This window comes from Bufo bufo, chromosome 1 (genome assembly GCF_905171765.1).
Source record: "Bufo bufo chromosome 1, aBufBuf1.1, whole genome shotgun sequence".
In the NCBI taxonomy this organism is placed as follows: Eukaryota; Metazoa; Chordata; class Amphibia; order Anura; family Bufonidae; genus Bufo; species Bufo bufo.
The window spans coordinates 419,084,507-419,110,400 of NC_053389.1; the positions used below are offsets into that span (position 1 = coordinate 419,084,507).

The 25,894-nt window shown below is 43.9% G+C and overlaps 1 protein-coding gene across 1 annotated transcript in view; it reads right to left on the reverse strand.

Annotated features, from left to right (window-relative positions):
• Positions 1-2,055: 2,055 nt before the first annotated feature.
• Positions 2,056-25,894, reverse strand: part of SH3PXD2B (SH3 and PX domains 2B) — a 171,296-nt gene continuing 147,457 nt past the window's right edge. The window contains exons 11-13 of the mRNA XM_040406366.1: positions 19,116-19,165; positions 9,472-9,597; positions 2,056-3,693 (exon numbers count right to left, since the gene is read on the reverse strand). Coding sequence (XP_040262300.1) covers positions 2,188-3,693; positions 9,472-9,597; positions 19,116-19,165 — 1,682 coding nt within the window. The 3' untranslated portion in view covers positions 2,056-2,187. The remainder of the gene's footprint in view (positions 3,694-9,471; positions 9,598-19,115; positions 19,166-25,894) is intronic.

Sequence of the window (25,894 nt, forward strand, 5' to 3'; positions counted from 1 at the left end):
ATTAGTGACTGAAAGCTCTCTCTGTATACATACTTACACAGAGAACGTTATATAATAACTGATAACATCTCCCTGTGTACAGCGATAAGTGATCGCTATACACCCACCCACACAGAGAATACTATCAATCACTGATGCTACCCCACCCCCCCATGTACAATTATCAGTGACTGACAGCTATCACTATATACACTTACACAGAGAATGCTATCAATCACTGATAAACACCTCCCCTGTGTACAACTGAAGTCAGAAATAGCAGATATTTAAATGTATAATTAGCTATGGGGTGGTCTTAAGTTTAGAAAAAGCAGAGGTTTAAATATGAAATAAATTACAAGTTTTACTGAATCTTTTCCTACAGAATTATATCTGTCTGCTCTATAACATGTTACTTGCACTGCATTTTGTGGTGACAGGTTCTCTTTAAGGCACCATCAAAATGAACACAATCCTAAATGTTGCATTCTGTTATATCAAACACTGCATTGAAATACCTGATGTAAATGGCAAATGTAATCAAGAGTGGATGTTTTTTTACTACATAATTGGAAAAGCTACTGGAACCAGCATGTTCCATTGTAAAGCAATGCATCAAGCTATATAATACTGCTGTGGTACAATGGAGAGTGTGCAATGAGCCCAGGTAAAAGTAAAAAAAATAAAATCACACCTGCCACATGGATGGGAATACACCCCGAGATCACTGATCTAACGTAGGTATAGGCAGTGGCAATAGACATGGAGCACAGCTCCCATGATGACAATCTAAGCTTTACAAATAATGCGCCTTAAATACATGCCTAACATACTTTTTTTTTTTTTTTGATAAAAATAAATGCAAACCAGCAGGGATCAGCAACCTCTGGTACTCCAGCCGTTCTGAAACGACAACTTCCAGAATGCCCCATCCACTTCGATGGGAGTTATAAGAACCGCTGTTCAAGTGCGCATGCTGGGAGCTGTAGTTTCACAACAGCTGGTGTCCCGAAGGTTGCTGAACCCTGTACTACAGCAAAGAGAGCTCCAGCTACTTACAATGTTTCTAGTGCTGCATGGCCGTCCTTTTGAGTTCTCGAAAAGGCCCAAACCTTGCCAGAGATAAGTATTAGTGATTCAGGCAAGGTTTCTCATATTTACACACTGTCACTCCATCTTCCTACCAGTGTTGCTCTGGGGTGACACTACATCCAACTGTAGCTACTAATCTGATCACCTGGCTTAACATAAAAAGATATGGGTGGCACTACTGGAACTAAGGGAGGAGGCACTAGAGGAGCTCAGCAAATATTCCTATTTGAATTACGACAACTTGTGAGCGTTGAGCAATAAAAATAAACGACTGGCACATAGTCTGGTAATACTGACAATCCCACTTCATGCCAGTCGTGAGCAGCCTGGGATATCTAATATTAACTTTATGTAAAGACCCTCATGTATGGGATTCCTACCATTGTACAGTTAACAGTGTGTTCTTTTCAAAATTACTTGGACATCGCTGCCCTCTGCAGGACACATTCTGCATCTGTATATAAAGATCCCTAAAATTGTAGGGAGGACAAAAAAGTAGCTAAAAAAATGACACATATTGTTTCATTGCTCTTTGTATAAATGCAGGAATGTAGTGCTACTGAACATACAATCATCTGTTCCTATTCAGAGGAGGTTATAACATATCAAGTTGAGCCATTCGTGTTAACATTGCTATAAACACAACAAAAAAATGTAAAACAAATTTTAAGCTGTATTGTACTGCCAAGTTTATTATGTCACTGTCAACAGTGGCAAAAATATGATTTGGCCAAGAATAATAACATACTAAGAAGGCCAAATATGGAGAAGTCTTAATAACCTGGCTTTGTGTGTGCTGCTTCTGCAAACTGTTCCCTTGCATACTGAGCACCACACTCAGACATCTTCCATTACTTGAGTGCTAGCACATTTCTAAACTCTTTTCAGCTCACATCTTACCCCACTGATTATTCAGTAAAGATTACTGGAGGATGCTTCTACTCCTGCCAGCTAACGCTCCCGTTCCTTTGTTATTTAAAAAAAAAAAAGAAGTGAATAAAAAAATGGAATGTATTAAAAAAAAAATTAGGCTTCATGTAAAAACGATAAATTAATGGACTAATTAAATAGACCTGAAATTAGGAGACTATGGCAATGAGTAAACAATGCAAGCTATTATGGCTTCTTTCTAAGATAATTGGAAGGTATCCAGCCCTCCCAAACTGGGCCTTCATTAATAATCCTACAGAACCACCAGCCACTTGAGCTCTTCTCCTGAACCTCAAATACTGTCCCTTCTTTAAAGCTGCCTGTTTCTTCGTCACCATCAAAATCGGCAACGGCTATATAACAGCAATCTTTGGGTATCTCACAAGGTAATGACCTTTCTTTGATGTCTGACTTATCTACCTGCCTTGGTGCCTGCGTCTTTGGGACAAAGCTATTTCTTACTTTGGTATCTTCCATACTGGATGAAGGGATGAATGGCTTTGATTTTGGTGGGACCAGTATTGGCTTGTTTGATAGGGGAGTAGGTACTGAATCAGAGCCTTCTTTTTGTGGTGTTGCCTTCCCTTCACTGGTTTCAGTGGACAATTTCTTAGGAGGAGGGGGTCTTCTTGGTGGTATTACAGGCCTCTGGGGTGGATCTCTTCCAGGCTTTGGTTCACTGTCTGCAGTCCTCATAGGCACTGGCAACGCTTTAGATGGTGGCTCTCTAGGTATTTCATCATCCTGTTTGTACTGATGTCTCCAATCTGTTTTTTCAAGAGGTCTGCCAGCAGCCCCTTGATAAGGTGCAGTATACATTGCACTATCATTTGCTCCACTGTTTACAAAAGACTCCTGCTCATTTGCTTTCTCTACAGACTTTGAAGCAGGTTTAAGTCTACTTCTCAAGTTTGAGATATCAACCTTATTTTCTGTGTTAATTTCGGTTTTAGCTGCAGTGATTGGCTTGGGTCTCACTTGTGGTTTGGACTTCAAAAAGGGGTTTGGGACCATCACGTCTGCCTTCTCTATAGACTGGTCAGGCTTTGGTTTGTTAGGGACAGGCTTCAGCATGGGCTTTTTCAGCTCTTTGGGTGATACTTTGTGGCCACATTCCAGCCCCATTTCATTTTTTAGCTGAAACATTTTTCCTTTGTCACTTTTTATTTCTGGTTTCTTGATGTCTTTAGGGGGTAACTGTCTCTGTGGCCCAGAAGGCATCAAGCTTGGTGATGGTTTCGGAGGAGGAACACGAAGCTGTGGCATGCTCGGTCTTTCAGAAACATCTTCTGTCTTCAGCATTGATTCCCTTCTTGGAGGTAAACTTGGCTTCTCCTCCCCTTCATCATTAGCAGCTTCATCATATACACTGTTGAATATTTGTTCTTTACCATTCACTTGAGTACTTTTGAAGCCTTCTTCTTTGTTTTTCCACTTTGGCACAGATTCTGTGCCATTTTGTGGAGGCTCAGGCAGAGGTCTACAAGGCCCAGATGTTTCTTCCAAAGAACTACTCTCTACTGAAGTATTTGCCAAGCAAAGCTGTGCCATCTCATTAGGTAATGGAGCCAGAAAGTTAGGCCTCGATGCACTGCTTGTTTTCTTATACTTGTCAATAAAGGTAGCGGGGGCCCAGCCCTCCTTATCATCAATCTGAATGTACCACCAGCCACTATGGTTCTTCTCTATTACCTAATGGGAGACCAAATTATGTACACTTTTACATGAAATATTGCCATATAGCACACATAACATCTACGTAAGATTTTCAGACGCACTTTTCTGGAACATTATAAAATAAAGCATTTGTACCTTAAAATAAATGATAGCAATGAAGAGAAAATCACAGTATTGTTTACCAGATAAGAACAAACTAAGGGCACATTTACAAGCACTCAATGATCTGGAGCAAACCATTTATTTCTGATCATTGCCGGCCTATTTAGCTGCATTTACATGTAACAAGCATCACTTCTGTTTGGGGAAGAACCATTATTACTATGATTTTTCTTCCATGCACTTTCATTGTTTGTTGGCAACATATACCTGTTTACGCAGGATAATGTACTGTCAAGAAACAATGACTATATATAAATGAGTATACCAACTAGCAAGTAGTTTGCACGTTAGTCAGGTTATCAATGTCCCCATTAACGAGGGAAATTATCGGGAACAAGCATTCATATGAACATGCATTCCTGATAATTGGCCCGCCATCAGCAGTGAATTTATGGGGGGAGTAAAGAAGTGGTTCATTTAGTATTTGGGGCCTATTTCTTTAAAGGGGTAGTCTGGTTTTCCGCTACTGATAACCTCAGGATAGGTCATCAACATCAGATCAGCGGGGTCTGACTCCCAGCAGCCCCATCGATCAGGTGTTTGAAGGGGTCACAGTGCTTATGCAAGCGCTGCTTCCTCTTCAATGTTTACCTGCACGCCATCAAATGAAAGGGACAGAGCCGTTGTAATTACCTCGCACTGCTGCTATGTTGATGGCTTGCAGGTAAACATTGAAAAGGAAGCAGTGCTTGCATGAGCACTGCGACCGCTTCAAACAGCTGATCAGTGGGGTGCCGGGAGTCATATATCAGAAAAACAGATACCATCTTTAACAGGCCAATACTGGTGTTTGTTTTTTCAGTGTTCCATTCAGAAAGCCATACATTTTGTTTGCGAATGTTGCTAAAAATATTCTGCAATTGTTTATTACGTTCTAAATGTAAACTCAATTCTGGCTGTTTTCCTACAAAGAATCACTGAACAGTAAGGATAGAATGATAATCAAGATCATCATCACCAAGAATATTGCATATCACAGACATTGTGGTGCCTAAAACAACCTTTAATGAATAAGCATAAAAAGGTTAAATAGACCAGATAATATCACAAGAGACAAAGGACCCTAACAAAACTACTAAAAATAGTGTAGACTGAGGAGGGGGAGCAAGGGGAACCTGTCCCTACCGGCACCCCTAAGTACCCCTCTCCGCAGAATAACACCCCAATGGTGGGTGCAGACTACTCTGTAATCTACCCCTGACATACTGTAATAAACCCTACGCTGATGAAAGAAAACAGAAACAGAACAGCTGCCCGACACATATACTCAAAGATGTTCATCAGGGGGTCGATGTAAACGAAATATACAGATATATATTTAGTAAGGTTAATATGTCCAAGCAAGGCATGACACAGGGAGTTGACAGCAAAACCTTGCATGCACTGTCCAATTAATGATAATAAAGCAGGGATACTCAGAAAGCAAGATAAACAAGGTTCACGATAGAGCCACTCACTCAGCGCAGGTAATACGTCACACACAATGCCTAAGATATATACTGAGCATCTGGAAGTGGACGAAGGTAACTGAGTGGTTCCCCTTTACCCCCTCCCTCCTCAGTCTTCCCTATTGTTAGTAGTTTCTCTTTTTTTTGTTTGGGTCCTTTATTTCTTGTGATATTAACTGGTCAATTTGACCTTTTTACCCTTAGGGATGTATATAGTTGCAGATAGTTGGCCAGATCATAACTAACAAGCGAAGACCTGCCTGTGTAAAAGTGCTGCCGATTAGCCGATGGACGAGTAAACGCTCGTTCACCAGGCAATCACAATTTTTAAGCAGGCTAAAAATAAATCATTGTTTGCTAGAGGCAGATTGTGCTGTCTAATCAAGGTCTGCTGCCAGAAAATAATGATTTTGTATAGGGACAAGCAATAGCATTAGTGATCGTTCCTCCCTATAACGTGGAGGAGATCACTGCATGTAATAGCAGCGGTTTCCTCCACTGACGAGCAGTCAATTGTTGGGGAGGAACACTTCCTTCCCGACAATCGTCAACCTCACCTGCTGTCTAATACAGGCCTTATTTATTAAAAGTCACGTTTTAGGCTCCACCATTTTAAGTGATATGTGTTTTCCTGCCTTCAACACTAATGTGAACACAACATTCATCATCACAGATCTCTGGATCAGGGAAGAACAGGTAAAGACTGTATTAGACCTGCAGATCAGCATTTCGATCGTAGGGAAGGTAGCGTACCTTCCCAACAATCACCTGCTCCTCAGTGTAGGAAACTGCTGCTATTACATGCAGTGATCTCCTCCACAGTATGGTGAGGAAAGACTGCTAATGCCACAGTTCATCCCCATGATTGCACAGCACGATCTGCTACCGGCAAACAAGGATTTTTTTTTGCCTTTGCTCGTTCATTGTGTAATCGGCAGTACTTTTACACAGGCAGCAGTGCTCTGGCTGACTCCAGGTCTAATGAAAAATAAATATCTTGTGGCACACTGTGATTATTTTGTGCTTGGAGTAGGGTTCCCACCCCATTCATATAGACCTTTAGCACAGATATTTTTTAATTGCAGAAATGTGGTTTTATTGAAAAGGCAGCTACAAAAAATGTGACGTTTCGGTCCATAGACCTTTTTCAAACTACGGCCGCACAATGAAGGGAGAGTCAGAAAGAGAACGAGCGCTGTAGTATACTCTGTTCACAAAGGAGCACGTTTGTGCGATTAAGAAGAATCTGTGCTGGAGGTTATTTTCTGTTCTATCTCCAGGTCAGGAGTGTAACTTCCATAGCGGCAGACCATGCAACTGCTATGGGGCCAGGGCAAGAGGGGACCCAGTCTTAGTTGGGATCATCCCCTCTTCTACTTTAGGTGAAAACTTGGGCAGGACTCTACCCTCTAAAGGAACAACTTTTAGCAAATGAGGCCATGGCAAAATGGCCCAAGGGTCACTGAAAAGGGTTTAGGCAGAAACCCTTCTGTCCTGTGTGGGGGCCTGGTGTCATTCTTGCTATGGGGCCCTTACCTCTCTATGTACGCCACTGATCCAGGTCTAATACAGCCCTAAGTGAAACTGAGTGTAGGTTGGGCACTTTAACTCAGGGCAAACACTGAATATTGATATGACTAGATCAGAGATCAGCATTAAAGATAATCTGTCACCACAGTTCTGGACTATTATCTGCAGTAATACACAGGTAGTACTGCACATAAGGAGTCCAGTTTGCCGTTTTAATTTTCTTACTGCCCTGGTTCCCCACATAAAGATGCACTGAAAAGCACAGTCTAGACTGCTGTGCAAACATAATGGAAAGAATTCATGTACATGCACAGCAGAGCAGTCTCGACAATGTATTTCAGTGCAGCTTTAAACCCTAAGGCCCCTTTCACACGAGCGAGTATTCCGCGCGGATGCGATGCGGGAGGTGAACGCATTGCACCCGCACTGAATACCGACCCATTCATTTCTATGGGGCTGTGCACACGAGCGGTGATTTTCACGCATCACTTTTGCGTTGCGTGAAAATCGCAGCATGCTCCTCTTTGTGCGTTTTTCACGTAACGCAGGCCCCATAGAAATAAATGGGGTTGCGTGAAAATCGCAAGCATCCGCAAGCAAGTGCGGATGCGGTGCGATTTTCACGCACGGTTGCTAGGAGACGATCGGAATGGAGACCCGATCATTATTATTTTCCCTTATAACATGGTTATAAGGGAAAATAATAGCATTCTGAATACAGAATGCATAGTAAAACAGCGCTGGAGGGGTTAAAAAAAAATAAAAAATCATTTAACTCACCTTAATCCACTTGCTCGCGTAGCCGACATCTCCGTCTGTCTCTTTTACTGTATAGGACCTGTGGTGAGCATTAACTATAGTTCAAGGACCTGGGATGACGTCACTCCGGTCATCACATGGTACGTCACATGATCTTTTGCCATGGTGATTCACCATGGTAAAAGATCATGTGATGACCGGAGTGACGTCATCCCAGGTCCTTGAACTATAGTTAATGCTCACCACAGGTCCTATACAGTAAAAGAGACAGACGGAGATGCCGGCTACGCGAGCAAGTGGATTAAGGTGAGTTAAATGATTTTTTATTTTTTTTTAACCCCTCCAGCGCTGTTTTACTAAGCATTCTGTATTCAGAATGCTATTATTTTCCCTTATATCCATGTTATAAGGGAAAATAATACTATTTACAGAACACTGATCCCAAGCCCGAACTTCTGTGAAGAAGTTCGGGTTCGGGTACCAAACACGCGCGATTTTTCTCACGCGAGTGCAAAACGCATTACAATGTTTTGCACTCGCGCGGAAAAATCGCGGGTGTTCCCGCAACGCACCCTCACATTTTCCCGCAACGCCCGTGTGAAAGAGGCCTAAGGCCTCTTTCACACGGGCGTCGCGTGTGAGGGCCGGATAGGATGCGGGTGTGTCGTGGAAAAATGCAGTGCAAAGCGTTTTAATGAGTTTTGCACGCTCGTGAGAAAAATCGGCATGTTTGGTACCCAGACCCGAACCCGGACTTCTTCACTGAAGTTCGGGTTTGGGATCGGTGTTGTGTAAATTTTATTATTTTCCCTTATAACATGGTTATAAGGGAAAATAATAGCATTCTTAATACAGAATGCAAAATAAATTAGGGATGGAGGGGTTAAAAAAATTAATAAATAATTAAACTCCCCTCATCCCCTTGTTCGCGCTGCCCTGCTCGTCTTCTTTCTTCTTCTTTGATGACCTGGGAGAAAAGGACCTTTGGTGACGTCACTGCGCTCATCACATGGTCCATCACCATGGTGATGGATCATGTGATGGGCCATGTGATGAGCGCAGTGACGTCACCAAAGGTCCTTTTCTCCCAGGTCATCAAAGAAGACGAGTCGGGCAGCGCGAACAAGTGGATGAGGTGAGTTTAATTATTTATTAATTTTTTTTAACCCCTCCTTCCCTAATTTACTTTTCATTCTGTATTAAGAATGCTATTATTTTTCCTTATAACCATGTTATAAGGGAAAATAATAAAGATCGGGTCCCCATCCCGATCGTCACCTAGCAACCATGCATGAAAATCGCACCGCATCCGCACTTGCGATTTTCACACATCCCCATTGACTTCTAAGGGGCATGCATTGCGTGAAAAACTCACAATATAGAGCATGCTGCGATTTCCACGCAACGCACAAGTGATGCATGAAAATCTCTGCTCATGTGCACAGCCCCATAGAAATGAATGGGTCCGGATTCAGTGCAGGTGCAATGCGTTCACCTCACGCATTGCACCCGCGCAGAAAACTCGCCCATGTGAAAGAAGCCTAACAGTGGAAGAATTGGGGAACATTGGGGAACATTAGGGAAAAAAATATCTGGATCCGGACTGCTTATCTGCAGTATTACTCATGTATTTTTACAGATAATAGTCCATAATTATGGTGACATGGTGACAGATTCTCTAAAACACTGAAGGAGCAAAAATGTCCAGAAAGTGATTTACAAACATGAAGGCAAAAATATCACAGTAATTATATTCGGTGTATTTCCTGTCCAATGGTATAACAAAATAGACTCTATTAGGGCATGCTGGAATGGGCTGGAGACCACTGCACTGTTTCTACTGCTGGAAGGAGAATCTAGCAGGTTGGTAACCTGGTTAAATAATAACTCTTACCTCAACTTTTAGTCCTGCCTGGAAACTGATCCCGTCAGGAATAATAGTCTGGAAGTCTGCAATAGTGTAAAACTCTTCTTCAACATGAGGGGGAGTAGGAGGTTTAGGAAGATTTAGTCCCCGTGGCTGATGTATCAGAAAAACACCATGAAAAAGAGACAGTAATAAAGATAATACACTTGTAAACAACAGATAAATACACCAGTTTATGCATATGGCTTTTTAACATGTTACGGCTTAATGAACTATAAGTACATACTACATTGACAAAAGTATTGGGAAACCTACACATTCTAAATCCATAGATATTAATATGGAGTTGTCCCCCTCTCTGAAGGTAAAACAGCTTCTGCACAGTTTTTGTGCTGAAGTCGATGCCGAAGGAGGTTAAGACCCTACAGTTATAGTTAGCAAAACGGCGACTTTTATGCATGATGGGCCTCAGCAGTCGGCAACCTCACTCTGTAACTACGTGGTTTGCCATGTAACCATTTAACCCCTTAAGGACCAGCCCATTTTTAGCAAATCTGACGTGTCAATTTATGTGGTAATAACTTTAAACGCTTTTACTTTTCCAGGCCATTCTGAGACTGTTTTCTCGTCACATATTGTACGTCATGACAGTGGTAAAATTGAGTCAACAAATTTCATTTTTATAAAAAAAATACCAAATTTGGAAAAAATCTGAAAAAATTAGCAAATTTTTAATTCTTTACTTTTATAATAGATAGTAATAACTCCAAAAATATTTATTACTTTACATTCCCCATATGTCTACTTCATGTTTGGATTATTTTGTGAATGCCATTTTATTTTTTTGGGGACGTTAGAAGGCTTAGAAGTTTAGACGCAAATCTTACATTTTTCAGGAAATTTCCAAAAACCACTTTTTAAGGACAAGTTCAGGTCTGAAGTCACTTTGTGAGGCTTACATAATAGAAAACACCCAAAAATGACCCCATTTTAGAAACTACACCCGTCAAGGTATTTCTATACTGATTTTACAAACTTTGTTAACCCTTTAGGTGTTCCAGAAGAATTAATGGAAAATGGAGATGAAATTTCAGAATTTCACTTTTTTGGCAGATTTTCCATTTTAATAAAAAATTTCCTCTAACAAAGCAAGGGTTAACAGCCAAACAAAATTCTATATTTATTGCCCTAATTCTGTAGTTTACAGAAACACCCCCATATGTGGTCATAAACTTCTGTACAGGCACAGGGCATTGCGCAGAAGGCAAGGAACGCCATATGGTTTTTGAAAAGCAGATTTCACTGGGATCATTTTAAGCTGCCATGTCACATTTGAAGACCCCCTGATGCACCCGTAGAGTAGAAACTCCAAAAAAGTGACCCCATTTTAGAAACTACACCCCTCAAGGTATTCAAAACTGATTTTACAAACTTTGTTAACTCTTTAGATGTTCCACAAGAATTAATGGAAAATGGAGAGGAAATTTCAGAATTTCACTTTTTTGGCAGATTTTCCATTTTAATAAAAAAATTTCCACTAACAAAGAAAGGGTTAACAGCCAAACAAAACTCAATATTTGCGCCATATGGTTTTTGAAAAGCAGATTTCACTGGGATCATTTTAAGCTGCCATGTCACATTTGAAGCACCCCTAGAGTAGAAACTCCAAAAAAAAATTACCCCCATTTTGGAAACTACGGGATAAGGTGGCAGTTTTGTTGGTACTATTTTAGGGTACATATGATTTTTGGTTGCTCTATATTACACTTTTTGTGAGGCAAGGTAACAAAAAATAGCTGTTTTGGCACCGTTTTTATTTTTTGTCATTTTCAATGTTTATCTTACAGGTTAGATCATGTGGTATTTTTATAGAGCAGGTTATTAGGGACGCCACAATACCAAATATGCCAACTTTTTTTGGTTGTTTGTTTCAGTTCTACATAATAAAGCATTTTTGAAAACAAAAATTTTTTAGTGTCTCCATATTCTGAAAGCCATAGTTTTTTTTTTTTGGGCGACTGTCTTATATAGGGGCTAATTTTTTTTCGGTATAAGATCACGGTTTGATTGGTACTATTTTAGGGTGCATATGACTTTTTGATCACTTGCTATTACAGTTTTTGTGATGTAAGATGACAAAAAATGGCTTTTTTGACACACTTTATATTTTTTTACGGTGTTCACTTGAGGGGTTAGGTCATGTGATATTTTTATACAGCAGGTTCTTACGGACGCGGTGATGCCTAATATGTAAACTTTATTTATGTTTTACACAATACCAGCATTTTCTAACCCCTTAAGGACTTAGGGCGTACCGGTACTTCCTAACTTTAAATCGCGGTTGCGGCGCTGCGGGGGTTAATCGCAACAGGATGTCCGCTGAAGTCATTCAGCGGGCATCCTGTCACAACGCCGGGGGGGAGGGGCGATCGCCGCAAACCGCAGGTCAATTCAGACCTGCGGTTTGCGGCTTTTATCTTATCCGGCGGGCGGTGGTTCCATCGGGTCCCCATGCGGCTTTAGGGGGGACTCGATGGCATGGAAGGCAGCGCGATGTCTAAGGAAGGCATCGCGCTGCCTTCCGGTGACGAGCCTGTGAGATCCAGCCCCTTGGATCTCACAGGCCGGAAGCTGTATGAGTAATACACACAGTATTACTTATACAGCCAATGCATTCCAATACAGAAGTATTGGAATGCATTGTAAAAGGGATTAGACCCTCAAAAGTTGAAGTCCCAAAGTGGGACAAAAAATAAAGTAAAAAAAAAAAGTTGAAAAAATTTAGTTTCCCCCCCCAAAATTAAAAATTTCAAGTAAAAATAAACAAAAACGTAATTTTCCCCAAATAAAGTAAAAAAAAATTGGTAAAAAATAGGGGGGAAAAAAAGTATACATATTAGGTATCGCCGCGTCCGTATCGTCCGGCTCTATAAACATATCACATGACCTAACCCCTCAGATGAACACCGTAAAAAATAAAATAAAAAAAATAAACAATTTTTTTTGTCACCTTACATCACAAAAAGTACAACAGCAAGCGATCAAAAAGGTGTTCGCCCACCAAAATAGTACCAATCTAACCGTCACCTCATCCCGCAAAAAATGAGCCCCTACCTGAGACAATCACCCAAAAAATAAAAAACTATGGCTCAGAATATGGAGACACTAAAACATCATTTTTTTTGTTTCAAAAATGATATTATTGTGTAAAACTTACATAAATAAAAAAAGTATACATATTAGGTATCGCCGCGTCCGTATCGACCGGCTCTATAAAAATATCACATGACCTAACCCCTCAGATGAACACCGTAAAAAATAAAAAATAAAAACTGTGCTAAATAAACCATTTTTTGTCACCTTACATCACAAAAAGTGTAATAGCAAGCGATCAAAAAGTCATATGCACCCCAAAATAGTGCCAATAAAACCGTCATCTCATCCCGCAAAAGTCATACCCTACCCAAAGTAATCGCCTAAAAACTGAAAAAATTATGGCTCTCAGACTATGGAAACACTAAAACATGATTATTTTTGCTTCACCCTAAGGTGACAAAAAATAGCTTTTTTTTTACACATTTTTATTTTTTTTACGGTGTTCACCTGAGGGGTTAGGTCATGTGATATTTTTATAGAGCAGGTTGTTACGGACGTGGCAATACCTAATATATATAAAAAAATATATTTAAGTTTTACACAATATTATTTTTGAAACAAAAAAAAAATGTTTTAGTATCTCCATAGTCTGAGAGCCATATTTTTTTTTTTTTAGGGCGATTGTCTTAGGTAGGGTATAATTTTTGGGGAATGAGATGATGGTTTGATTGGCACTATTTTGAGGTGCGTATGACTTTTTGATCGCTTGCTATTACACATTTTATGGTGTAAGGTGCCAAAAAAAGGAGATTTTTTGTGAAACTCACCTGTAAAATCTTTTTATCGTCTTTTCCATTGGGGGACACAGACCATGGGTATAGCTTAGAGGTATTAGTAGGAGGGACACTATGCAAATATAAAAGAGCTCCTCCCCCACGGGCTATACCCCCAGGCTCCACCAGGAGGAAACCAGGCGTTGCAAAAGCAGTAGGAGAAGGAGACAAGAAAAAATAATGAAAGCCATCTTACCAAGCCCGTGAGGTCCAAACACAACAGAACTGAACTGAAAACCCCTCCTGTAACAGGCAGAATGGGTGGGAGCTGTGTCCCCCAATGGAAAAGACGAGAAAAAGATTTTACAGGTGAGTTTCACAAAAAATCTCCTTTTCTCGTACTTTTTTCCATTGGGGGACACAGACCATGGGACGTCCTAAAGCAGTCCATGGGGTGGGAAAAAATATCAGCACCGCCAGGAGGAACGTCAAACTGTCAAACAGGAACCACAACCTGTAAAACCCTGCGGCCAAAGACAGCATCAGCCGAAAACCGCGAAGGCAACTGATAAACCCCCGTAAAGGTATGTAAGGACGACCCGGTGGCTGCCTTACACAGAGGCACGATTGCGCCTTGCCCAGGAAGCTCCCACCGCTCTAGTGGAGTGAGCGGTAATTCGAGCCGGGGGAACATTACCACGAGTGCGATAAGCCGCGGAGATAGCCGAGCGGATCCATTGCGCCACAGTGACCTTGGAGGCCGCCAGACCCTTACGAGGTCCCTCGGCAAGATCCTCGTTAAGGTGGAAGGGAGAGACTACCTTGGGCAAAAAGGAGGGAACCGGACGGAGCACCACCTTATCCTGGTGAAAAAACAGAAAAAGGCTCCTGGCAGGAAAGTGCGGCCAGCTCCAACACCCGCCTGATGTAAGTTATGGCCACAAGGAAGACCACATTCCAAGAGAGAAAAGTCAGGGAGACCTCTCTTAGAGGCCGAAGGGGGCCGTCTGCAGAACGCGCAGGACCAAATTGAGATTCCAAAGAGACAAAAGGGGGAACATACGGAGAACCAAATGTGCCACCCCCTGAAGAAAGTCCTCACAGGACCCATAAGAGCAAGGGACTTCAGAAAAAAGACGGCCAGAGCCGAAACCTGACATTTCAGGAAGCTCAGTGACAGTCCCATCTCAAGCCCAGACTGAAGAAACGACAGCACCATAAAGATGGAAAAACGAAGGGGAGGGAACCCCGAGTTCATACAAAAAGTCAGGAAGGCCTTCCAGGTACGATAGTAAATCCGGGAGGAAGCCGGCTTCCTTGCCCTGATCATGGTTCTAGTCACTGAATCCGAGAACCCCTTCTTCAGGATGGCGGTTCAACAGCCACGCCATTAAACGAAGCGACCGTAAATTCCGGTGGAAGAGCGGGCCCTGAGACAGTAGATCTTCTCTGTCGGGAAGAGGCCATGGGGCGTCCGCCAGCATCCGAGTCACGTTCGAGAACCATGCGCGGCGAGGCCAATCTGGGACGATGAGAACGGTTGGAATCCCTTCTGCCGCGATCTTGCGTATAACCTTCGGTAGCAGAGGAAGCGGAGGGAAGACATAGAGGAGGCTGAAGTCCTGCCACGGAGACACCAGCGCGTTCACCCCGTACGCCTTCGGATCTCGGGCGCGAGTCAGGAACACCGGGAGCCTGCTGTTGAGCCTGGACGCCATCCAGTCCACGTCCTGACGGCCCCATCTGTGGCAGACGTCTTAGAAGACATCCAGATGCAGAGACCACTCACCTGGATCCACCTTGTTGCGGCTTAGAAAGTCCGCTGTCCAGTTGTCTATTCCTGGAATGTATACCGCCGACAATATTGGAACGTGCGACTCTGCCCACAGCAGAATTCTCGCCACCTCCTGCATCACCATCCGGCTGCGGGTCCCGCCTTGATTGTTGATGTAAGCCACAGCCGTGGCATTGTCCGACTGAATCCTCACCGGGCGTCCCGCAAGGAGATTAGTCCAATGGGAGAGGGAGTGGAAAATCGCCCTCAGCTCCAGAATGTTGATCGGGAGGCGGATTCCGCCGTCGACCAAACCCCCTGAACCGTGCGTGCTTGGAGAACGCCGCCCCAACCCAGAAGGCTGGCATCGGTGGAGACGATCGCCCAGGAGAACGAGAGGAAGGACCTTCCCGAGCTCAGGTTCAACGGGAACAGCCACCAAGAGAGAGCTGCCCGAACCCGCTGAGACAGGGGGATGCGATCGTCCAGACCCCGAGGTCTTGTCCCAGAGGGAAAGTATCTCCTGTTGCAGCAAACGAGTGTGAAACTGGGCATATGGAACGGCCTCGAAGGAGGCTACCATAAGACCCAGGACCCGCATGCACTCCCAGATGGAGAGACACAGGGAGCGCAGCAGATCTGACACTGCATCCTGGATCTGGGATGACATGGAGACTGGGAGAAAAAAAAAATGGCGGCCCAGGTGTCCAAAACCATCCCCAGGAAGGAGAGAGGACTTTGGGTAATTGATTAGCCAGCCGAACTGTTCCAGAGTCTGAACAGTGATCCGGACGCTGTCCTCGGCCTGCGGAAGCGAGATGGCCTCTATCAGAATGTCGTCCAGGTAGGGCAGCAAAGGAAAGCCCCTGGTACGAAGAAGCACCGTGAGCGGCGCTGATTTGGCCTTAGTCGCCAAGGCAGCCATGTCCTTTAATCCTGTGGCTGCCTTGGCGACTAAGGCCAAATCAGCGGCCGCGCTGGACATGGCAGATGCCCAAGTGGGAACCGCAGGCTCCGCAGGGACGGGACAGGGGGATGGGGGGCAGGGCTGGGCGAGAGAAGGAGGAGAAGGATGATCTTGTCCATGGGGCAGGGCAGGAGGCACAAAAACCGGAGACAGAAAGCGGCAGAAGACACCTCATACAGGACCCCACTGGGATCTGAGAAGAGGTCTTGGCCGTTTGAGAAGAGGCCACCACAACCAGATGTAGCAAGCAGAAACGAGCTAACAGGTCCTACCATTCAGGCAATAGCACCGACATCCACCGGAGGGCAGAGAGCAGCTCAGAAGCTTCTCAGGAAGCAGGAGAAAAAACGCCAGAGCGAAGCGCGAGGCTCCGCCACCCGGACGCGTCAAAGAGGCGCGAAAAAAGAGCGCGCGCGCTCCTTATGAAAAAATGGCATCCGGAGACGGCGTGGCGGAGGTAAATAAAGGTGTCCTCGGCCTCCGGTGGATGACAGCAGTGCCGGCGGCCCTTAGAATAAACGGAGGGCCCACCGCTGGTTGGGAGCTGCCGAGGGAAAGACTCCGCCCCTAAACAGGGCCGGAGCTACAGGTACCGACGATAGCAGTGTTGGAGGCCCTTTAGAATAAACGGAGGGCCCTCGCTGGTCGGGAGCTGACAGGTACCGACGATGGTAACAGAAAGAGGGGTCCCAGCAGGAGAAAGGGCCTTCTCTAATTCTGGTATAGTGCCTCCAAATGCCCTGACAGAGAACACATCTATCTCCCTGCACTCAGTCAGCCCATTCATTCCCTCATCAGAAAGTTGATCAGCCAGCCGCCACCAAATCCCATAGGGAGGGAGAGGAGGTGGGGCATGGGGAGGGAGGGAGAGGAGGGGGGGCATGGGGAGGGAGAGGAGGGGGGGCATGGGGAGGGAGGGAGAGGAGGGGGGGCATGGGGAGGGAGGGAGAGGAGGGGGGGGCATGGGGAGGGAGGGAGAGGAGGGGGGGCATGGGGAGGGAGGGAGAGGAGGGGGGCATGGGGAGGGAGGGAGGGGGGGGAGGTAAGAGGGGAAGCCATACTTATCTGCTCCTGCAGTCTTCTCCCTCTATTCTGTACCAGCAGGGCTCACCTCTTCAGACATCTGACTCACCGGAGTACAGTGCTCTGGATGGAGGGCAGCAGCAGGTGACCCAGGAGCTGGTGGGATGCCGGAGCTAACAGGTCGAGCCCGGATCCACTTGTCTTCTTGGGGGGAAAATGGAGGCAGCCAGGCAGCGTCCAAAAGACGGCGGCGGGCACTCCACGGGGGACCAGAAAGGCGCTATGCCGACCTGCGTCCCCATCTAGAAGAAAATAACAAAAAGGAGACGAATCAAAGTGTCAACCTCCTTCACCAGACACTAAGCAAAGACTGGTTTCCTCCTGGTGGAGCCTGGGGGTATAGCCCGAGGGGGAGGAGCTCTTTTATATTTGCATAGTGTCCCTCCTACTAATACCTCTAAGCTATACCCATGGTCTGTGTCCCCCAATGAAAAAAAGTACGAGAAATGGCTTTTTTTTTTTTTTTTTTTTTTTACGGTGTTCACCTGAAGGGTTAGGTCATGTGGTATTTTTAATAGAGCAGATTGTTAGCATTTTTGAAACAAAAAAAATCATGTTTTAGTGTCTCCATAGTCTTAGAGCCATAGTTTTTTTTTTTTTTGGGCGATTGTCTTAGGTAGGGGCTCATTTTTTTGATGTAAGGTGACAAAAAAAAGTTTTTTTTTAGCACAGATTTTATTTTATTATTTTGACGGTGTTCACCTAAGGGGTTAGGTCATGTGATATTTTTATAGAGCCGGTCGATACGGATGCGTCGATACCTAATATGTCTATTTTTCTTTTTTTCCCTATTTTTTTCAATTTTATTTTACTTTATTTTGGGAAAGGGGCGCTTTTTTTTTTCACTTGAAACGCAAAAAAAAAAATTGTACAAATTTTTTTTTTCTTTACTTCTTTTTTCACTTTCTTTTTTTGTCCCACTATGGGACTTCAAGATTTCAGGGTCTGATCCCTGTTTTAGTACAGCACAATATATCTGTATTGTGCTGTATTGAACTGTCAATGTCGTATACTGTAAGACGCTAACAGCTGCCTAGGAGACCCAGCCCTGGGGCTGGATCTCCTGGGCTTCCGTAGCTGGCAGTCCTGATGCGTGTTCAAGACATCGGGGCTGCCATAGCAACCATCGGGTTACCGCAGCACAGGGACCCGATGGGGATGTACAAGATGCCGCAAACCCCCTGTATGCCGCAGTCAGCGTGACCGCGGTATACAGGGGCTTAATTTGCCGGCATCAGTGTTTTCACCGATGCTGGCAGATACAGCAGGGGCCCGTCTGTCATTATCAGCCGGGCCCCTGCTGGTGATCACGGCAGTAGTTGTGGGGCAGCACGTTAACCCTAGGACGAGAATGCTCGTCCTAGTGCGTTAAGTACCTGCAAGTTAGGACAAGCATTCTCGTCCAAGGTCCTGAACGTGTTAAAGAGGTTTTCCAGGATTTTAATATTGATAGCCTATCCTCAGGATAGGTCATCAATATCAGATTGGTGGGGGTCCGACACCCGGCACCGCCGCCGATCAGCTGGTTGAAAAGAAGGCCGTTCTACGTGCATGCACAGCCTTCCCTTCACTGTTTACTACATCGCAGTGGTGGGCACGTGTAATTACAAGCCGTCCTATTCGTTTCAATGGGGCGGCTCCTTCCTAATAGAAGTGAATGGGAAGGCTTGTAATTACACCTACTCACAGCAATGTCCCACAAAAGAAAAAACAAACAAGCAGCACTCGCCGGAAAAGTGGTTTTCTTTATTTCCAAATTGTTAAGCAGCATCAGTACAGGCAACGCCTACTCACAGCTGCAATTTCGATGGCGAGCAGGTAAACAGTGAAGGGAAGGCTAAGTTTGCGGGGACCCCCACTGATCTGATATTGATGAACTATTCTGAGGATAGGCCATCAATATTAAAATCTTGGAAAACCCCTTTAATACCACTAACCGGAAAGGAATAAAAAAAAAAAAAAAAAAGCAACAACCTACAATGGTAAGGTCCCGGCGAGGAGGTGGTCTCTGTCTCATTATGGGGGATTCTGTTGGAAGAGAAAGCAGATTTTATAATCTATACTGTATCATATATACTTCAGGAAGAAGCAGACATAACTTTAAACAAGTGATATACAGAGTGGCCAATGAAAACATAGCCCACCTTCAATGTCTCCAAATCAAACTACCTAATAATAAATCTGTCTTAGTTGTCAATAGTTGAGTTCTGATTGGTTGCTATGGACAACTAAGACAGAGTTAACATTAGGCGATTTGATTTGGAGGCGGGCTACTTTTTCGTGGGCCACCCTGTACTAAATACATTTCTGTAGCCCAAAAAGATCTGACAGCCAACAGGTCAGTAGAGAGATGTCATCTGAGGATTCCAATCATTCTTATTAATAATTCAGCACACATGAAATAATATGGCTTTCTCCCTGCAGATACATGTAGAGCTCAACCTATAATAATCCTAACAAAAAAACTGTGACACTCATTTAAGTTTAGGTTTACATTGATCAATACCCCCCCATCCAGAAATACCCCAATATCTAAGCTTACATAAAACAAGCAGAGAAGACAAGTAATTTCTGCATAGTAAAAAGGTAATAGGTACTTTTCCAATTAAAGGGTTTCTACCACTTCATTTTCACATAATTAGCTTTCAGACACTAGCGATCCGCTAGTGTCTGCTCTGCCAAACCATCCTAATATAATTGCTTTTGGGGCAGCCGTTTCGCTAAAAAAAGAACTTATATTGATATGCTAATGATCCTCTAGGTCCTTCACAAAATGCCGCCGCCCAGTGCGTCCCTCCAGCCCGCCCATCTCCTCCGGAATGCGATCCTCCCTGTGAGCCAGCGGACGAATTCTCACGCATGCGCCGTGCGCGTCTGTATTCGGCGCATGCGCAGTGAATGTCTGACCGCTCCCTGCTCAGACATCTCCACTGCGCCTGCGCCAATGACGTCATAGTGCTCCGAGGAACAGGCGCAGTGGAGATGTCTGTGCAGAAAGCGGTCAGACATTCACTGCGCATGCGCCGAATACAGACGCGCACGGCGCATGCGTGAGAATTCGTCCGCTGGCTCACAGGGAGGATCGGATTCCGGAGGAGATGGGCGGGCTGGAGGGACGTGCTGGGCGGCGGCATTTTGTGAAGGTAGACCGAGCCTCTAGGTGCTAATGACGCCCCCATAGCACCTAGAGGCTCATTAGCATATCAATATAAGTTCGTTTTTTGTAGCCCAAAAAGATCTGACAGCCAACAGGTCAGTAGAGAGATGTCATCTGAGGATTCCAATCATTCTTATTAATAATTCAGCACACATGAAATAATATGGCTTTCTCCCTGCAGATACATGTAGAGCTCAACCTATAATAATCCTAACAAAAAAACTGTGACACTCATTTAAGTTTAGGTTTACATTGATCAATACCCCCCCATCCAGAAATACCCCAATATCTAAGCTTACATAAAACAAGCAGAGAAGACAAGTAATTTCTGCATAGTAAAAAGGTAATAGGTACTTTTCCAATTAAAGGGTTTCTACCACTTCATTTTCACATAATTAGCTTTCAGACACTAGCGATCCGCTAGTGTCTGCTCTACCAAACAATCCTAATATAGTAGCTTATTGTGCAGCCGTTTCGCAAAAAAAGAACTTATATTGATATGCTAATGATCCTCTAGGTCCTTCACAAAATGCCGCCGCCCAGTGCGTCCCTCCAGCCCGCCCATCTCCTCCGGAATGCGATCCTCCCTGTGAGCCAGCGGACGAATTCTCACGCATGCGCCGTGCGCGTCTGTATTCGGCGCATGCGCAGTGAATGTCTGACCGCTCCCTGCTCAGACATCTCCACTGCGCCTGCGCCAATGACGTCATAGTGCTCCGAGGAACAGGCGCAGTGGAGATGTCTGTGCAGAAAGCGGTCAGACATTCACTGCGCATGCGCCGAATACAGACGCGCACGGCGCATGCGTGAGAATTCGTCCGCTGGCTCACAGGGAGGATCGGATTCCGGAGGAGATGGGCGGGCTGGAGGGACGTGCTGGGCGGCGGCATTTTGTGAAGGTAGACCGAGCCTCTAGGTGCTAATGACGCCCCCATAGCACCTAGAGGCTCATTAGCATATCAATATAAGTTCGTTTTTTAGCGAAACGGCTGCACAATAAGCTATTATATTAGGATTGTTTGGTAGAGCAGACACTAGCGGATCGCTAGTGTCTGAAAGCTAATTATGTGAAAACAAAGTGGTAGAAACCCTTTAAAGCTTAGTTCAGAAAGACTATAATGCTGATATCTAGGACCCTCTGCAGGATGCTACAGGAGATGCAGTGGCAGTGGTCCTGATTTCTGTATCTAAACTGCAGGCTTCTTTCAATTCTCTTTTTTTCCCACTTCACATCTGGGCCAAAACTGATTTTACAAACATTGTTAATCCTTTAGGTGTTCCACAAGAATTAATGGAAAATGGAGATGAAATTTCAGAATTTCACTTTTTTGGCAGATTTTCCATTTTAATCATTTTTTTCCGCTAACAAAGCAATGGTTAACAGCTAAACAAAACTCAATATTTATTGCCCTGATTCTGTACTTTACAGAAACACCCTATATGTGGTCGTAAACTGCTGTACGGGCACACGGCAGGGCACAGAAGGAAAGGAACGCCATATGGTTTTTGGAAGGCAGATTTTGCTGGACTGGTTTTTTGACACCATGTTCCATTTGAAGCCCCCCTGATGCACCCCTAGAGTAGAAACTCCAAAAAAGTGACCCCATTTTGGAAACTACAGGCTAAGGTGGCAGTTTTGTTGGTACTATTTTAGGGTACATATGATTTTTAGTTGCTCTACAGGGAGTGCAGAATTATTAGGCAAGTTGTATTTTTGAGGATTAATTTTATTATTGAACAACAACCATGTTCTCAATGAACCCAAAAAACTCATTAATATCAAAGCTGAATATTTTTGGAAGTAGTTTTTAGTTTGTTTTTAGTTTTAGCTATTTTAGGGGGATATCTGTGTGTGCAGGTGACTATTACTGTGCATAATTATTAGGCAACTCAACAAAAAACTAATATATACCCATTTCAATTATTTATTTTTACCAGTGAAACCAATATAACATCTCAACATTCACAAATATACATTTCTGACATTCAAAAACAAAACAAAAACAAATCAGTGACCAATATAGCCACCTTTCTTTGCAAGGACACTCAAAAGCCTGCCATCCATGGATTCTGTCAGTGTTTTGATCTGTTCACCATCAACATTGCGTGCAGCAGCAACCACAGCCTCCCAGACACTGTTCAGAGAGGTGTACTGTTTTCCCTCCTTGTAAATCTCACATTTGATGATGGACCACAGGTTCTCAATGGGGTTCAGATCAGGTGAACAAGGAGGCCATGTCATTAGATTTTCTTCTTTTATACCCTTTCTTGCCAGCCACGCTGTGGAGTACTTGGACGCGTGTGATGGAGCATTGTCCTGCATGAAAATCATGTTTTTCTTGAAGGATGCAGACTTCTTCCTGTACCACTGCTTGGAGAAGGTGTCTTCCAGAAACTGGCAGTAGGACTGGGAGTTGAGCTTGACTCCATCCTCAACCCGAAAAGGCCCCACAAGCTCATCTTTGATTATACCAGCCCAAACCAGTACTCCACCTCCACCTTGCTGGCGTCTGAGTCGGACTGGAGCTCTCTGCCCTTTACCAATCCAGCCACGGGCCCATCCATCTGGCCCATCAAGACTCACTCTCATTTCATCAGTCCATAAAACCTTAGAAAAATCAGTCTTGAGATATTTCTTGGCCCAGTCTTGACGTTTCAGCTTGTGTGTCTTGTTCAGTGGTGGTCATCTTTCAGCCTTTCTTACCTTGGCCATGTCTCTGAGTATTGCACACCTTGTGCTTTTGGGCACTCCAGTGATGTTGCAGCTCTGAAATATGGCCAAACTGGTGGCAAGTGGCATCTTGGCAGCTGCACGCTTGACTTTTCTCAGTTCATGGGCAGTTATTTTGCGCCTTGGTTTTTCCACACGCTTCTTGCGACCCTGTTGACTATTTTGAATGAAACGCTTGATTGTTCGATGATCACGCTTCAGAAGCTTTGCAATTTTAAGAGTGCTGCATCCCTCTGCAAGATATCTCACTATTTTTGACTTTTCTGAGCCTGTCAAGTCCTTCTTTTGACCCATTTTGCCAAAGGAAAGGAAGTTGCCTAATAATTATGCACACCTAATATAGGGTGTTGATGTCATTAGACCACACCCCTTCTCATTACAGAGATGCACATCACCTAATATGCTTAATTGGTAGTAGGCTTTCGAGCCTATACAGCTTGGAGTAAGACAACATGCATAAAGAGCATGATGTGGTCAAAATACTAATTTGCCTAATAATTCTGCACGCAGTGTATATTACTCTTACTATATTACAAGGTAACAAAAAAATTGCTGTTTTGGCACAGTTTTTATTTTTTTTTATTTACAATGTTCATCTGACAGGTTAGATTATGTGATATTTTTATAGAGCTGGTTGTTACGGACGCGGCGGTACCTAATATGTCAACTTTTTTTGTTCACTTTAACACAATAATAGCATTTTTGAAATAAAAAATGATGTTTTAATGTCTACATGTTTCGAGAGCTATAGTTTTTATTTTTTTTTTGAGCGATTTTCTTATGTAGGGGCACATTTTTTGTGGAATGAGGTGACTGTTTTATTGGTACCATTTTGTGGGACATACGCCTTTTTGATCACTTGGTGTTGCACTTTTTGTGATGTAAGGTGACAAAAATTGCTTTTTTTTTTACAGTTTTTATTTTTTATGGTGTTTATCGGACGGGGTGGATCATGTGATATATTTATAGAGCTGGACCTCACGGACGTGGCAATACCAAATATGTCTATTTAATTTATTTTTTCCTATTTTAAATATTTTTTGAATTACTTAATTGGGGGATTTAAAAAAAATTGTTTTGTAAAACACTTTATTTTTTTATTTTATACTTTGTGTCCCCCATAAGGTCATACAAGACCTCTGATGGACATTATTCTTCACTTTTTTTTTTTCTTTCTTCCCACCATTGATTTCTCCTGTAACTGGGGCTGACATAGTAGCCCCAGTTACAGGGAAAATACCCCCCCCCCCCTCCAGAGAGGCTGTACAGCATAATACAGCGCTGTACAGCGTCAGTGCAGGGCTGATTGAGGTCTGTGGAAGACCCGACAGCTCCTGCACTCTCCCGGCCCCGGCGGTCACATGACCACCGGGCCGGGACAGGAGAGCACTGTGTATACAGCGATCTAGAAGGCAGGGGCATCTGGGAACTGTCCCTGCCTTCCCTCTGGGTTGCCCTGCTGTCACTGACAGCGGGCAACCTGCTCTGCAGCTGCACGATTAGTGTGCAGCTGCGATCTCTAAATAGACGCTCCAGAACGTCCATTCAGAGTTAAACATCCACCCATAGGACATTTATATCCTATGGGCGGATGTGAGGTGGTTAAGCAAAGTGGCCCAAAGGATGAATCTACTACTTAAAAGGGCAGATTGCTAAGATATACCATAACTGCGCGATTGGTGTGGGTCCCACCTCTGGGTCACTCACCCTCCTATTTTAAGAAAGGGGCCCAGAAGTGAGTAGAAAGCATGCTGCCCTTGCACACCCACCCTCCACTCACCACTATGAGACTTCCAGTGCTTGGCTATTTTCAAAAGTCCCAGAGCTGTGAATGGAGAGGCCACGCATGTGTGACTTGCTCTCCATTAACTGCTATGGGACTTCTGAAAACAGCAGACTATGCTACAAGTCCCATAGCAGTGAATGAAGAGGATCCCACACATACAGTGGGATGCGAAAGTTTGGGCAACCTTGTTAATCGTCATAATTTCCCTGTATAAATCGTTGGGTGTTACGATAAAAAATATATCATATAGGAGACACACACAGTGATATTTGAGAAGTGAAATGAAGTTTATTGGATTTGCAGAAAGTGTGCTATAATTGTTTAAACAAAATTAAGCAGGGGCATAAATTTGGGGACTGTTGTCATTTTATTGATTCCAAAACTTTTAGAACTAATTATTGGAACTTAAATTGGCTTGGTAAGCTCAGTGACCCCTGACCTACATACACAGGTGAATCCAATTATGAGAAAGAGTATTTAAGGGGGTCAATTGTAAGTTTCCCGCCTCTTTTAATTTTCTCTGAAGAGTAGCAACATGGGGGTCTCAAAACAACTCTCAAATGACCTGAAGACAAAGATTGTTCACCATCATGGTTTAGGGGAAGGATACAGAAAGCTGTCTCAGAGATTTAAGCTGTCTGTTTCCACAGTTAGGAACATATTGAGGAAATGGAAGACCACAGGCTCAGTTCAAGTTAAGGCTCGAAGTGGCAGACCAAGAAAAATCTCGGATAGACAGAAGCGACGAATGGTGAGAACAGTCAGAGTCAACCCACAGACCAGCACCAAAGACGTACAACATCATCTTGCTGCAGATGGAGTCACTGTGCATCGTTCAACCATTCGGCGCACTTTACACAAGGAGATGCTGTATGCGAGAGTGATGCAGAGAAAGCCATTTCTCCGCCCACAGCACAAAAAGTGCTGCTTGAGGTGGGCTAAAGCACATTTGGACAAGCCAGCTTCATTTTGGAATAAGGTGCTGTGGACTGATGAAACTAAAATTGAGTTATTTGGCCATAACAAGGGGGCGTTATGCATGGAGGAAAAAGAACACAGCATTCCAAGAAAAACACCTGCTAC